The sequence below is a fragment of the Cetorhinus maximus genome, unplaced genomic scaffold (genome assembly GCF_964194155.1).
Source record: "Cetorhinus maximus unplaced genomic scaffold, sCetMax3.hap1.1 HAP1_SCAFFOLD_368, whole genome shotgun sequence".
Classification (NCBI taxonomy): Eukaryota; Metazoa; Chordata; class Chondrichthyes; order Lamniformes; family Cetorhinidae; genus Cetorhinus; species Cetorhinus maximus.
Window position 1 is genome coordinate 63,052 of NW_027596314.1, and position 16,763 is coordinate 79,814.

At 46.1% G+C, this 16,763-nt stretch overlaps 2 protein-coding genes across 2 annotated transcripts in view; one reads left to right on the top strand and one right to left on the bottom strand.

Moving 5' to 3' along the window:
* Positions 1 to 16,763, bottom strand: part of LOC144673462 (uncharacterized) — a 104,994-nt gene that overhangs the window by 51,685 nt on the left and 36,546 nt on the right. The window contains 1 exon segment of the mRNA XM_078535283.1: positions 12,395 to 12,629. Within this exon segment, the coding sequence (XP_078391409.1) occupies positions 12,395 to 12,629 (235 nt within the window).
* On the top strand, positions 2,497 to 6,141 carry LOC144673458 (uncharacterized; the record flags this gene model as incomplete). Its single annotated transcript, XM_078535282.1, has 2 exons — positions 2,497 to 3,175; positions 5,261 to 6,141. Coding segments are annotated over 2 exons (1,119 nt in total), but the record flags the coding sequence as incomplete, so codon positions are not given.

The window sequence follows — 16,763 nt, forward strand, 5'->3', positions numbered from 1 at the left end:
CCAAACGCTCCCGCTCGGTCCTCCAGTCCCGCCCGGTCCTCGAGCCCCGCTCCTTCTTCCTTTTGCTGCCGTCAATCACTCTCTGGGCATTGTGATCCGGAGCATGCGCAGTGTGGGTGATGTCCATGGACAGACGCTTGTTTGTCTCATCTTCAGGCGGTGAGAGAAATGGCGGAGTGGAGGGAGAGATGAAGCCAGTGGGTCGACAGGGCGGGCTCGTAAGTACCCGATGCGGCTCTGAACCCAGAATAAGAGTTTACCGGTGCCGAGTTTGCATCTGTGGCGGGAAGGTTGTGGGATCACGGCTCCAACGAAAGGATCTGGGTTAACGACTGCCATCTTTATTGGGGTCAATGTGCAGCAGGGCGCATGCGCTGTCATCCCTGTCCCTGGCAGCAGGAGGAGAGAATGTTGTGCATTTCTATCCTGGACTGACAGGGATGGATTTTGGAAACTCCTTTTACAGTGGGTTAGAAAAGATTTACACACAGCAAACTCAACACAAAGACCTGACTCGAGTCACTCGATTCATCAGGACCTGGATATTATTGGCCTTTGAGTGTAAGCATTGAGTTCTGTATCACCTTTCTTCCTTACATGTAGATTCTGCCCAAAATCTTAAATCTGCCTCAGCGATACTTTTATGATTAGCTAATATCTTGCCACAAACTTGTACAGTACACGTCTATGAAATCTCCCCTCAACCTCTTCTGCTTCAAGGAGAACAAACTCAGTTTCTCCAACCTAACATTGCAACTAAAATCCCTCATTTCTGGAACCATTCTGATAAACCTCCTCTGCACCCTCTCAAGGACCCTCACATCCCTCATAATGTGTGGTGATCACTGGTTTGCACAGACCCAGATGTTCTGTGTTCGTGGCTGTGATGTTATCACACACCGACAATTGCTCAGTGACATCACCCCCGCTCCCCGGGTATTTCCTCAACTGGGAGATTTTTCTCTGACTCCAGTGCTTCTGATATCTTTCCAACTGCAGGCTCCAGCAGGAGATTTTAATACTGAATACTGAAATTATTTCAGAAGTGGGTATTTTTGACCATTCATCTACAATTTAGAGCTTTTCTTGCTAAACTCAGTTATCTGTGACAGGTTCTATGACTCTGGGATTCCTTTATTGTGGATCTGAATTCATGCCCATCCATTGCTCTGTTTCTGCCCTCCCTATTCACCTCTCTTTCATTATCTAACTTTCCCTGTCTCTAATAATGGGTGTATTTTAACTCTGTTTAACATTTACTGTTACTTCTGCTGACCATGTCTAAATGAGGCTCCCACAGCTGCCCATCCCCTGACCATGGGCTGCTGGCTTCCCAGCTTTATCTTCCCACAGTATCTTTCATAGTCAGGAATTATTTTTAGCGCTATAGTCAATTTATCTTCAGTTTCTGAGTTATAATGACCATCAAATTCTGCACTATTTTCTTCCCCATAATTCATTCTGCACACACTGAAACATTAACTCTGTTTCTCTCTACACAGATAATGCCTGACCTGCTGAATATTTCCAGCATTAGCTCATTTATTTCAGATTTTCAGCATCTGCAGTATTTTGCTTTTGTTTTATTGCAGACGTTTCTCACAGAACTGAGTCTCGAAACAGAGATGGACCAATTAAGAGCTATTTGTGTCGGAGTGGGTGTTGGCTGCAGAGATTGGTCCCTGTGTTGGTCCTTTGTCACTGAATCATAGAGTCATTGACTGATTACAATACAGAAGGAGGCCTTTAGCCCATTGAGCTCGTGCTGGTTCTCTGCAAGGACAAATCAGTTAGTCCCACTCCCCTGCTCTTTCCTCGTAGCCCAGCATTTTCTTTCTCTTCAGGTGCTTGTCCAATTCCCCTTCCTTTGTTGAGTCAGTTTGAGATGGCGGGGAACTTGGAGTTGATGGTGTTCACGTACAGCTGCTACCTTCTAGGCGGTGGAGCTTAAGGGTGTGGGCGATTCTGTCAAAGATATGGTTGAGTTGTAGATATATAAAATCCCTCTCCTTTACTTCCTGCATCTCCCACTTCTTTCTCCCTTGCTCCATCCTTCTCCTCCCTTAGAGCCCAAAGCCTTGTGTAGGCCCAGACCGGGTGGCAGGTTCCCTTCCCTGAAGGATATTAGTGAACCAGTTGGGTTTTTATGACAATCCAGTCACTTTCGTGGTCACTTTTCCCAGTGCCGGCCCCACAAATGACCAGATTCATTCAGCTCAATTTCACAACCTGCCTTAGTGTTTTTGTGGGTTCTTTCTCACTCCCTTTTTTCTGTTTTAAATCAGTTTCACAGAGTATTCAAAGGGAAGGATTTGCAGATGGGAAACTGGAAACCAAACATCACTTCAGGATCTGGCAGAATTACCAAATTTATCGTAACCTGAATATCATCTGAATTTGAACATGGAAGGAAAAAGCACGGTTCACAGTGGGGAGAAACTGTACATATGTTCTGTGTGTGGACAAGGCTTCAACCAATCATCTGGCCTGTGAAAACATAAATGCCATCACAACAGGGAGAAACCATGGAAATGCGGTGACTGTGGGAAGGGATTTGATTACCCATCAGAGCTGGAAATTCATCGACGCAGTCACACCGGGGAGAGGCCATTCACCTGCTCCCACTGTGGGAAGGGATTTAGTAAGTCATCCACCCTGCTGACACACCAGCGCACTCACACTGGTGAGAGGCCCTTCACCTGCTCCGATTGTGGGAAGGAATTCACGCAGTCATCCAACCTACTGACACATCAGCGGGTTCACACTCGGGAGAGACCGTTCATCTGTTCTGAGTGTGGGAAGGGGTTCATTTTTTCAGCCAACCTGCTGACACACCAGCGAGTTCACACTGACGAGAGACCTTTCACATGTCCAGACTGCGGGAAGTGCTATAAAACTCCCCAGGAACTGATGTACCATCAACGTGTTCACACTGATGAGAGACCATTCAGGTGCTCTCACTGCGGAACTGGGTTCAGGCGATCATCTCATCTCACTGCACACCAGCGCACTCACAGCGGAGAGAAACTGTTCACCTGCTCTGAATGTGGGGTGGGATTCACTCAATCATCCACCCTGCTAAGACACCAGCGAGTTCACACTGGGGAGAGGCCATTCACCTGCTCTGAGTGTGGGAAGGGATTCACTCAGTCATCCACCCTGCTTAGACACCGGCAAGTTCACAAGAAATGGCAATGATTGAATTCTGCTGTGAATCACATCCAGGACTGAACCATGTTCATTGGGGACAGTTATTGCTGATGTTCATAAACTCCAGCCCAGTTATAAGGGAGAATATTCTGGATATAAATCAAATAAATCAGCTTTGTGTTAAACATACATTGTGTCGAGTCTTTTTAATGTCTGTAACACAAGTTCATTCCTTTTGAAGTGCTCTCCCTCTTCCCTCCAACAAGTGTGAGGCGCTCATGGAGCTTCTTTGTCACTAAGGTTGAGAGAATCCGATCAGTTGCCTCTGCTGCTTCCCTCCCTTCCACTTGTCCATTGGGCCAACCTGCCTCTAAAGACCCTTTTTTTCCAAGTTCTGTACTCTCATATTTCTCCAGTTTCTCTCCTATCTCCCTATCAGAGCTCATCTTGTCCGTTTAGGGAAGGCAATGGCGTAGTGGTGTTGTCGCTGGACGAGTAATGCAGGGACCTGGGTTCAAATCCCACCATGGCAGAGGGTGAAATTTGAATTCAATAAAAATTTGGAATTAAAAGTTGAATGATGACAGTGAAACCATTGTCGATTGTTGTAAAAACCCATCTGGTTCACTAATGCCCTTTAGGGAAGGAAATCTGTTATCCTTACTTGGTCTCTCCTCCAGACTCATAGCAATGTGGTTGGCTTTTAAGTGGCCTCGCAAGCCACTCAGTTATCACCACCTCAAGGGCAACTAGGGATGGGCAATAAATGCTGGGACAGAATATATCTGCACTTGGTGCGACACGGATTAATCAGGGATAGTCGGATTTGTTAAGGGAAGGTCGTGTTTGACAAATTTGATCGAATTTTTTGAGGAGGTAACCAGGAATGTTGATGAGGTCAATGCATTTGATGTGGTCTACATGGACTTTAACAAGGCTTTTGATTAAGTCCCTCATGGCAGACTGATCAAGAAAGTAAGAGCCCATGGGATCCAATGCAAATTGGCACGTTGGATCCAAAATTGGCTGAGAGGCAGGAAGCGGAGAGTGATGATAGAGGGATGTTTCTGTGACTGGAAGTCTGTTTCCAGTAGGTTTCTGCAGGACTTGGTGCTGGGGCCCTTGCCGTTTGTGGTGTAGATAAATGATTTGGACTTAAATGTAGGGAGTATGATCAAGAAGTTTGCGGATGATATGAAAATTGGTAGGGCGGTAAATAGTGAGAAGGATAGCCGTAAACTGCAGGAGGACATCATTAGACTCGTCAGGTGGGCAGAGCAGTGGCAAATGGAATTCAATAACCAGGGGGCATAGATGTAAGGTAAGAGGTAGAAGGCTAAGAGGGGAATGAAGGAGAAATTTTTTCACCTAGATGGTGTTGGGAGTCTGGAACTCACTGCCTGAAAGGGTGGTTGAGTCAGAAACTCTCATAACATTTAAGTATTTAGATATTCACTTGCATTGCCAGAGGCTCCAGGGCTATGGACCAAGCGCTGGAAAATGTGATTCGTGTAGTCAGATCTTTGTTGACCAGCGAGGACACGATGGGCCAAATGGCGGCCTCCTGTGCTGTAATCGTCTATGAGTAAAAAATATTCCATAGAAACTAGAACTATCTGTTCTGAATTCCTATCTTATACTTATAGTGATGATGTTTGTAAACTCCCTTTACAGGATGTTAGAAGGAGCGGATTTACAGATGGGAAGCTCAAATCGAACATCATGGCCTGATCTGACAGTCACTCAATTCATCAAGACCTGAATATAATCAGTCTTTGAATGTGGAAGGAGAAAAGTCTGTCTGTTCTATCTGTGGGAAACAGCTTCAAGCATCAGTGTAGTTGAAAAATCACCGAAACACGCACACAGCTGAGTGAGGGTGTTCCAGCGCACTGACTGTGCAAAGAGTTTGAGCCAGTTACACAGCCTGAAAAGAAAATCACATCGTTCACAGAAGAGAGATACCGTGCACGTGTTCTGTGTGGATCAGGTTTCAACAGATCGGCCAAGCTGGAGCGACACAAAGACACTTACACCATGGAGAAACCCTGGAAATACGGGGACTGTGGGAAGGGATTCAGAACCCCGTCTGAGCTGGAAATTCATCAATGAAGTCACACCTGGGAGAGGCCATTGACCTGCTCCGAGTGTGGCAAAGGATTCACTGACTCATGGCTCTTGCAGAGACATCGACGCACTCACACAAGGGAGACACCATTTACCTGCTCAGATTGTGGGAAGGGATTCACTCGGTCACAACACCTGCAGACACATGAACGCACTCACACTGGGGAGAGGCCTTTTACCTGCTGTGTGTGTGGGAAGGGATTCACTCAGTCAGTTAACCTGCTAACACACCAGCGAATTCACACTGGGGAGAGGCCATTCACCTGCTCTATGTGCAGGAAGGAATTCAGTAGGTTCGGTAATCTGCTGACACACCAGCGAGTTCACACTGAGGAGATGCTGTTCACCTGCTCTGATTGTGGGAAGGGATTTACTCAACCATCTAACCTGCTGAAACACCAGCAAGTTCATGAACGACTGTAGGAGTTGGATTCAGCTGTTTTCACTGCTGTTAATCACATCCAGGACTGAGGTGTGTAAGAAATGTGTCCCAGCCGCTCTCTCCCATGGTTCAGAGCTCCTAGACATGGAACAGAAGGATCCTTTACAATTGGGTTTAGAGTCAGGAAGAACAACGGTGAATGCTGGAAACATGCTGCCAAATCAGAGATTGGTGTAAAACTGTGATCTGTTCCTGACTGAAAGTGAAACGGCAGGTTTAAGTTTCCAGACTAAGAAATGACTGTGGTAGTTATGGTACAAGGATTTAAAATGTTTGTGTGACTTTCCTGAGGCTACAAATATAAGGCAATGGCAACAACAACTAGCATTTATCTAGAACCTTTAACATAGTAAAACATCCCAAAGTACTTCACAGATGATCAAAAGCTTTGTCAAAAAGGTGGATTTTAAGAAGCCTCTTAAAGGAGAAGAGGCAGTTTAGGGAGGGATCTGAAAGCATGGCCTCCAATGGTGGAGTGATGTAGGTGGGCGTGTGAGGAAGGGGTCAGAATGGGAAGAGCGCAGGGAGCTCAGCGGGTCGTTTGGCTGGAGGAGGTTCCAGAGACTGTCTGTCATGGAGAGAGTGGCTGCCTCCATGGAGCTTTAAGCAGGGCTCTGAAATGGGTCCATGCAGATCATGACCATGGCCGTGCAGGAGATGTCTGCTGCCTTAAACAGGATGACAGACACTGTATCTGTGACCTGACAACACGTCACTGATTTCCGCCAAGCTGGTCTGCAGCAGATTGGAAGGAATGATATGACTCTGGTCCAGGATAGGGACGATGGAGAAAGGAGACATGGAAGTGGGAACTCCAATCAAAGTCTTCCAACCTTTCACCCATTAAGCAGCCCCCAATCTCAAGCAGCACCTGACATGTGGCCCCAGCTCTCGACACACAGACCCATCTCCTGCCCCGTCTCCCACCAGCTGAATCTGCCTCCGTACAGATACAGGTGGGTCAGATATTGCCGGGATCCTGAGGGGCTCTGACACCCAAAGGGTGGAGACCACAATCCTCTCGGCAGTAAGAGCAGAGATGTGAGCAGCCTGTCTCTCCCTCTGCTGAAACCACTCAGGATGCACCGGGTAGAAGCAATAGGAAGGGTCTGGGCGAGAAGTTGTAATTCACCAAGGGAGTGCACATGGGGGTTTGACAAAATATTAATTTCCATTTAAATGACAACACAGAAAATGTATTGATGGGAACCACTTCCAGCTCTTGTCCGTTTTTACATCCCGAGGGCCAGCTCACCCTCTCACTGGGTTCATGCTGTAAGATTATTAGGTTATTAACAAGATAATTCCAAGCTGTTCCAGTACAGCTTCAACATGGCATCTACCCAGCTCTGTGGAAAATTGCCCAGGTATATCCTGTACACAAAAAGCAGGACAAATCCAACCCAGCCAATTACTAGCCCATCAGTCGACTCTCAATCATCAGTAAAGTGATGGAAGGGGTCATCGACAGTGCTATCAAGCATCACTTGCTTAGCAATAACCTGCTCATTGACGTCCAGTTTAGGTTCCACCAGGGCCACTCAGCTCCTGACCTCACTACAGCCTTGGTTCAAACATGGACAAAGAGCTGAAATCTAGAGGTGAAATGAGAGTGACTGCCCTCGATATCAAGGCAGCATTTGACCGAGTGTGGTATCAAGGAGCCCTAGCAAAACTGGAGTTAATGGGAATCAGGGGAAAGCCCTCCACTGGTTGGAATCATACCTAGCACAAAGGAAGATGGTTGTGGTTGTTGGAGGTCAATCATTGAGTTCCAGGACATCACTACAGGAGTTCCTCAGGGAGTGTCCTAGGCCCAACCATCTTTAACTGCTTCATCAGTGGTCTTCCTTCCATCATAAGGTCAGAAGTGGGGATGTTCGCAATTGATTGCACAGTGGTTAGCAACATTCGCGACTCCTCAGATACTGAAGCAGTCCCTGTCCAAATGCAGTAAGACCTGGACAACATCCAGGCTTGGGGTGGCAAGTAACATTTGTGCCACACAAGTGCCAGGTAATGACCACCTCCAACATGAGAAAATCTAACTATCGCCCCCTTGACATTCAATGGCATCACAGTCACTGAATTCCCCCACTATCAACATTCGGGGAGTTACGATTGACCAGGAACTGACCTGGACTAGCCAGTAAATACTGTGGCTACAAGAGCAGGTCAGAGGCTAGGAATCCTGTGGTAAGTAACTCACCTCCTGACTCCCCAACACCTGTCCACCATTTACAAGACACAAGTCAGGAGTGTGATGGAATACTCTCCACTTGCCTGGATGAGTGCAGCTCCCGCAACACTCAAGAAGCTCGACACCATCCAAATTGACACCCCATTGATTGGCACCCCGTCCACAAACATTCACTCCCTCCACCACCAACACACAGTGGCAGCAGTGTGTACCATCTACACGATGCACAGCAGGAACTCACCAATCTTCCTTAGACAGCACTTTCCAAGCCCATGACCACTACCATCAAGGAGGACAAGGGCTGTGGACACATGGGAACACCACTACCTGGAAGTTCCCCTCGAAGCCACTCATCATCCTGACTTGGAAATATATCGCTGTTCCTTCACTGTCACTAGGTGAAGGTCGTGGAACTCCCTCCCTAACAGCACTGTGTGTGTACCTACACCACAGGGACTGCAGCAGTTAAAGAAGGCAACTCAGCACCACCTCCTCTATGGCAATTAGGAATGGGCAATAAATATCAGCCTATCCAGCAAGGCCCACCTCCCATGAATGAATTAAAAAATGTTAACATTTAACTTTTGATAATTAGAATCTAATATCTAACTTCACCTGAAACACTCCTTTGTAGAATAATGCAGTGGGCAAAGGTAGGAAATAGGACATGGTATAGAAAAGTTGTCAAGTTCGAGGGATCCTGGGAAGTTCTGTCAAGTTTTAAAAAGCTCAGTGCAAGTAAAGTTAAAAACTGCCTCGAAGCTGTTTATGTAAGTTAATAGTGAAATAAATGACAACAGGAATTAGCAGCTTTGAGATAAGTGGAAAACAGAACAGTGAGGAATAAGCAGAACATTTTTACGTGATTTAAGTGGTTAGTATTGTTTACGTGAACTTTGAACACGATAAACTAATGTGACTCAGTGAAGCTCACATTGCGCACGTGAACTTTGAATATGATAAACTAACATGACTCAGTGAAGCTAGTTTTGCTCACATGGATATGACCAGAAGCAGGGAGGGGTTGATCAGATGGGATAAAAGAGACCCTCCAAGACAAGGCTGTTTGGGGGAGAGGAACCAGAATCAGAAGATTAAAACCCGACAGAGAGAGAAAGGAAAAGCTCAAAGATCAACACTGCGAGAAGTCCTTGGTGCACTCAACTGTCTGGTTCTCAACACAGATGGTATAACTTGCATTAAACTATAAAGCACTGCCTGGGTTTGTCACTGGAGTTTGCTTGAAATTCAATAAACTTGTCCTGACTTTTTTCTCAATGAAGTTGATTCCCAACTGAGCTCTGCTGCCAAGTCTGTTCCTGACTGAAAAGAGGAGGAAAACTTCCAAAATTACACCATGCTGAATGTCAATCCGGGCTGGGAGCCATTGGTTGGATGTATAATGTGTGGATGAGTGGGTGAAGGAATGTTCAGTGAACAGGGAGGTGGAGGAGGGGGGGTTGGTGCTGCTGGTGGGAAGAGTTCATTCTGAAGGAATCCCACCTGAAACAGTGACCATTCATTTATCACTTTGAAATGATTGAGCCGCTGTGTATTTCCCCATTTTGTTCTTTCAGTTTTCCAGGATTTATATATTTTTTATTTCTACTGAAACATATTCTTGTAACACTGAAACCCAGAGAGTTTGAAGTCTGTTAAAGTCAATCCCCACTGACTACGCAGGAGGACTCAACTGGTCCTAACTTTTTATGGTATCAATAAACAAAGATCTTACAAGATGTCCATATGGGGAATTGGTTTTCTCTGAGACTAGGGACGGTCAAACTATGTCCCAAAGTTCAGATCTGGGCCTTGAGCCTGGGCTATCGGGCCCACATACATGGAGCACCATTACCAGATGTCCTTCATCCCCGGTTTTAATATCTCCACCATTAGTGGCCATGCCTTCAGCTGCCTTGACCCTAAGCTCTGGAATTTCCTCCCTAAACCTCTCCACCTTTCTACTTCACTTTCCTCCTTTAAGACACTCCTTATAACCGACCTCTCTGACCAAGCTTTGGTCATCTGGCCTAATATGTCCTTCTGCTCCTGTGAAACTCTATGGGACATTTTATCATGTTAAAACCTCGATATGAATATAAGTTGTTGCATTTGTTGTTATAGTTCAGTCAGACCTGATCATTTTCTGAGTGAGTGAGTCTGTATCAATGTAACTCAGACAGACACAGCTTGTTGGAACAGATCACGGGAGAAGGAAGCTCTGAACTGACCACTGGACTTCCTGTTCTCCACAATTGGGAAAAGGTGAATGTTTCCAAACATTGAAAATTACTAATAAAGTCATTAAAGATGGTTTGTTGTTGTGAGCTGCATTATCTGGTAGAATTAGAGTGAAGGAGTGGGATTGATCCACAGCCTGAGTCACCAGTTTAAGGACAGGAGGAGAGAGAATCTGGAGAGGAGAAAAGAATAAGTAGGAGACTGGACACTGAATCTGGAACAATGAGCAGAGAGGGAGAGGAGTTTGTGGGACAGAGACTTATAGAATTGTGGGAATGAGAGGGAAAAATCTTTCATAGAAACTAGAATTATCTGCTGTGAATTTCTATCCTGTTTGGACAGTGATGGCTTTTGATGAGTATTTGCAGATGGGAAACGCAATCCAAAAATCTTGACAAGATCTTGAGGAATCACTGAATTCATGTACGATTAAAGCAAAATACTGTGAATACCAGAAATCTGAAATAAGAACAAAAAATGCTGGAAAAGCTCAGCAGGCCTGGCAGTATCTGTGGAGAGAGAAACAAAGGTAACGTTTTGAGTCCGTGTGATTCTTCTCCAGAGAATTCATGCGTAATTGGCCTCTGGTTATGGAGGGATAAATGTTTGTTCTGTTTATGGGAAAGATTTAAATCATCACTGACTGGAAAATCGTCGAGACACACAAAATGTTTTCAGTTAACGTCGTTGTGTGGAGTATGTTAATGAGAATTAAGGGGATCTTTTGGGGACACCAGAAGCATCTGTGGGAGTGGGAAGGGAAGACATTACCAGTGATTCTCTGACTCTGATTACATAGAGAAGAACAGAACCAGGAGAGAGTAGCCCCACCCAGCTGGATGACAGTGGAGAGGGGATGGAACAGAATGATGTGGTCAACCTTGTCAAAGGCTGCAGACAGGTCGAGAGGGAGAGTTTATCTTTGTCACAGTCACATCGGATGTTTTTTTTATTCATTCACGGGATGTGAGCTTCACTGGCTGGGCCAGTATTTATTGCCCATCCCTGGTTGCCTTGGAGAAGGTGGTGGTGAGCTGCCTTCTTGAACCACTGCAGTCCATGTGGTGTAGGTACACCCACAGTGCTGTTAGTGAGGGAATTCGAGGATTTTGACCCAGAGACGTGAAGGAACGGTGATATATTTCCAAGTCAGGATGGTGAGTGACTTGGAGAAGTTCCAGGTGGTGGTGTTCCCATGTGTCTGCTGCCCTTGTCCTTCTAGGTGGTAGTGGTCGTGGGTTGGAAGGTGCTGTCTAAGAAGCCTTGGTGAATTCCTGCAATGCATCTTGTTGATGGTACACACAGCTGCTATTGTACATCAATCAATGGGGGAGGGAGTGAATGTCTGTGGATGTGGTGCCAATCAAGTGGGCCGCTTTTTCCTGGATGGTGCCCAGCTTCTTGAGTGTTGTGGGAGCTGCACTCATCAGGCAAGTGGGGAGTATCCAACACACTCCTGACTTGTACTTGTAGATGGTGGACAGGCTTTGTGGAGTCAGGAGGTGAGTTCCTCGTCATTTGTAACTTTGGTAAGAGCTGTTTCAGTACTGTGGCAGGGCAGAAATCTGATTGGAGGAGGAATCATGGACACAGATATGGGAGGCGAAAAAATATTCTCGGACTTTGGAGAGGAAAGGGAGGTTGGAGATTGGGAAGTAATTTGCAAGGATAATGGGGTCAAGGGTTTGTTTTTTGAAGGAGTGACAGTGCCTGAAGAGAGAGAACTGTTAACAAACTCAGTTAATATGGGGAAGTTGATTGATCAACAGTTTAGTGGGAACAGGATCGATAGACCAGGTGGGTCTCATGGACAGGATGAGACCTCAGAGGACATGAGAGGAGATTGGAGAGAAAGTAGAGAAAGATGCGAGTGCACGGCTGGGACAAGGGGGAACTTTAGAGGCAGTTTGGCCTAGTAGACTAGTGGAAGGGAGAGAAGCAGCAGAGGCAGCTAATTGGATTGTCTCAATCTTGGTGATAGAAAAGATCCATGCGCTCCTCACACTTCTTGTTGGAGGTGAGGATGGAGGAGACAGGGGAGAGGGAGAGCCCTTCAAAAGGAACTAACTTATGTTAGAGATATTAAAAAGATTCAAAACACTGTGTTTAACACAAAACTGATTTATTTGACTTTTAGCCAGAATATTAACCCCTATAACTGGGCTGGAGAATATTAACATCAGTAAAAACAGACCCCAATGAACATCCTTCAGTCCTGGTAATTATTTATGAACTCGCTGGTGTCTTAGGAGACTGGATGAGGTAGTGAATCCCTTCCCACACTTGGGGCAGGTGAACGGTCTCTCCCCAGTGTGAACTCGCTGGTGTGTCAGCAGGTTGGATGATTGAGTGAATCCCTTCCCACACTCAGAGCAGGTGAATGGTCTCTCCCCAGTGTGAATTCGCTGGTGTACAATGAGTTGAGATGATCGCCTGAACCCAGTCCCACAATGGGAGCATCTGAACGGTCTCTCATCAGTGTGAACACGTTCATGGGACATCAATTCCCCAAAACTTTTATAGCACTTCCCACAGTCTGGGCACCCAAAAGGTCTATCGTCACTGTGAACTCGCTGGTGTGCCAGCAGGTGGGTTAAAATAGTGAATCCCTTCCAACACGTGGAGCAGGTGAATGGTCTTTCCCCAGTGTGAATGCGCCGATGCTTTTCCAGGTCAGATGGGCATCTGAATCCCTTCCCACAGTCCCCACATTTCCACGGCTTCTCCCTGTTGTGACTGCATTTATGTTCTGACAGACAAGATGATTGGCTGAAACCTCGTCCACACACAGAGCACATGTACAGTTTCTCTCCACTGCGGACGGTGCTTTCTCCTTCCATGTTCAAAATCCGATGATATCCAGGTTACGATAAATTGCGTGACTGCGTCAGATTCTGATGTGATGTTTGGTTTCCAGTTTCCCAACTGCAAATCCTCCCCTTCTAAACCCTGTGAAACTGATGTAGATTATAAAAAAGGGAGTGAGCGAGAACCCACAAAAACACAAAGGCAGGTTGTGAAATTGAGCTGAATCAATCTGGTAATTTGTGGGGCTGACACTAGGAAAGAGTGACCATGAAAAGCTGTTTCATGAAAGGTGAAGGAGCATTTAATGCATCTTCAAGTCAACCAGAACTTTGACAGAATCTGCCAAACCTTCAGCCTCCCCTACCGAGAAGCAGCAGGGTAGAGGGTGTATGTGAACACCATCACCTCCAAGTTCCCCTCCAACTCGCACACTCTCCTGACTTGTTGGACATCCAGTATTGGATGAGCAGAAATTTCCTCCATTGAAATATTGGGAAGAGGGAAGCCATTATCTTCAGTTCCTACTACAAAATCCACTCCCCAGACACCAGCTCCATCTCTCTTGCAGTTCTCTGAGGCCGAACTAGGCTGTTCACAATCTTGTTGCCATATTTCAGCCCAAGCTGAGTTTCTGACTACAAATCACTAAAACCACCCATTTCCACCTCAGTAACATCGCCCAACTGTGCCCCTGCCTCAGTTCATCTGCTGCTGAAACTCATCCATTCCTTTGTTCCCTCAAAACTGGACTATTCGAATGTGCAACTTTTTGGCCTCCCAGATGCAACTCCAGAGAAACTGGAGGTCACCCAAAACTCAGCTGCTCGTGTTCTTACTCGCACCAAGTCTTGTTCACCATCACCCCTGTGCTCGCTGACCGACATTGTAGGGATCTCCAGCCCTACAACCCTCCAGAATTATCTGCGATCATCTAATTGTGACCCACCCCCCGGCTCCAATTCCTCCCTTGCATCCACAATCTCCTCCAGCCTCCTGAGCTGCCCGTTCCACCACAGTCCGTCTCCACCAGCCGCACTGAGCATGCTCCAAGCACAGCCCGGCCCCCACGCTGGCGCTCTGGGTGCCTGTTCTCATTGGTGGGGGATTTTCTGACACATGGAGCACTCTGCGTAAACCAGCTGCCATCAAGACCAATTAGTGGACAGGCAATTATTTTCCCAGTTGGTAAAACAGAAGATCCATGGCAAGGGGGATATTGGACAGGAAGCACAATGAGAGGTTCAGACACTTTATTAAATACTCACAGCAGAAGCACATTAACCTGATCGGAGATCACTTCCTCACGAGCAGCCAGCGGTGTGAAGCCTCCTGAGATTCAGTCAGTATTTACAGGAGCTGGGACACGGAAAAGAGTCTCAGTAAAATCCAGGACTTATTTGTTCACTGCTTTACAATGGGTCTGGGCTCATATTTGAAGTTCGTGCAGCCTGTGACTCCCTGAGTTTATTAACCCTCCCCCTCCAGACCCTTTGGGCTCTCTATTGTTGGACTCTCTATTGCTTTTCATTGTCCTCCTGGCCTTGTTGTACCTGATCCAATAAAAACCCTCCTTACATCACACAGGGAACAGCTTTAGACACGTTCTGACTTTTCACCTCAATCTTATTCTGCTGAATGATCTCACTGACCGTTCCCTTTCTCTCGATCAGTCCGTCCACCATCTCTTCTCTGGATTCACTCCTTCTTGTTGTTCCAGGATTTCATCTCTCTGCCTTTTATTTCTTTTACTGAAGATTCCTGTCCATTGCTGCCTCACAGCCTCGTCCTGTTCCCACATATTCTCCATGTCTAAGTGCTTCCCAGCGGCCGTGCCAGCCGTGGCCCCTATTCAAGCCCAGTCACTGATCCCTCTCTTCCCTCCACCCTTTTTACTGGTGTCACTATCACAGGGACGATCGCGGTGTTTTCCCAAAACTGCCTTAACATCAGGGTCTTGGCTACTGGGTGGTCATAGTCCACCCATCTCTCTCCCTGCGTTCTGACTTCTGAAATCCCTGGATAATTCCCTTATCATCCAAACATCAAGGTCCTTGTAGATGGGATGACATAACCTTGGGGACGGGTGTGTGGTGTTCAGGGCACATATTACAGGAACTATTTTAAATCTTGTATCATTATATAGGCTTTGTGAGTACGAGTGATGATTAAACCATTTGTGGGATCGATTTCTTATGGCAGGGCAGATTGAGGGTAGTCAGTGAAGCATATGGGGTCTTGGGCATCAGATATAGAGGTACTGAGTACAAAAACAGGGAAGTGCACCAACAGAGAGTTGTGAGGATCTGGAACTCTCTCCCTGAAACGATGCTGGAACCTGATTCTGTGTGTAGACTCCGCCCACTCATCCTATCTACCCTGTCAGTTCCAATTAATATCCCGAAAACTTTGATCAAATCAGGTCTTAATCTTCTAAATTCCAGGAATTACAACCCTCACAGTGAGGTGATGTATTTTAGCGGGAGGAATAGGGAGAGGGAAGATATAATTCATGGCACAGCTCTAAAGAGTGAGCATGGACAGAGGGACCTGGGTGTTCATGGCTTTGATCTCTGAAGGTGACAGGATGTATTAAGAGAGTGGTTAGCAAAGCCGATTGGATCTTGAGCTTCATAAATGGTGGTTTTGAGAGCAAAAACAGGGAAGTTATGCTGAATTTTTATAAAGCTCTGGTTAGGCCACAATTTGAGAATTGCATCCAATTCTGGTCACCTCACTTTAGGAAGGATGTGAAGGTCCTTGAGAAGGTGCAGAGGAGATTTACCAGAATGGTTCCTGCAATGGAGGTTGAGGGGAGATTGGTAGAGGTGTACAAGATTGTGGCAGGTTTAGATAAGGTGGACAAAGAGAAGCTATTCCCATCAGCTGATCATACAAGGACTCAAGGACAGAGATTTAAGGTTTTGGGTAAAAAGTATGGGATATGTGAGGAAGAATATTTTTACACAGTGAGTGGGAATGACCTGGAGCTTACTGCCTACGAGGGGGTGGAAATGGACATGATGAATTATTTCAAAAGGAAATTGGACAGAAGCATGAGGGAAATAAACTTGCAAGGATACAGGGATAGAGCAGGGGAAAGGGACTGATTGGATTGCTCTACAGAGCTGGCATGGACTCAATGGGCCTAATGGCCTCCTCTGTGTCATAATGACTCTGTGACTCTTTTGTGTAATCTCATTCTGTAACTTAACCCTTGGTGCTCAGATCACTCAGATAAATCTGTGCTACACTCCCTCTAAGGCCACTCTATCCTTCCTGGTGTTTGTTGCCCAGAACTGAACACAGTTCTCCAGGACGAAAACAAAAATAAAAATACCTGGAAAAACTCAGCAGGACTGACAGCATCTGCGGAGAGGAACACAGTTAACATTTTGAGTCCGTCTGACTCTTCAACAGAACTAAGGAAAAATAGAAGAGAGGTGAAATTTCAGCTGATATAAGGGGGGGGATGGGACAGGTAGAGCTGAATAGAGGGCCAGTGATAGGTGGAGATAGCCAAAAGACGTCATAGACAAAAGGACAAAGAGGTGTTGACGGTGGTGATATTAGCTAAGAAATGTGCTAATAGGTGACATTAAGGGTAGAAAGCAGGACAAGCAAGGTACAGATAGCCCTAGTGGGGGTGGGGTGGGGGGAAGGGATCGAAATAGGCTAAAAAGTAGAGTTAAAATAATGGATGGAAATACATTTAAAAATAATGGAAATAGGTGGGAAAAGGAAAATCTATATAAATTATTGGAAAAAGGGGGGATTGGAAAGGGGGTGGGGATGGAG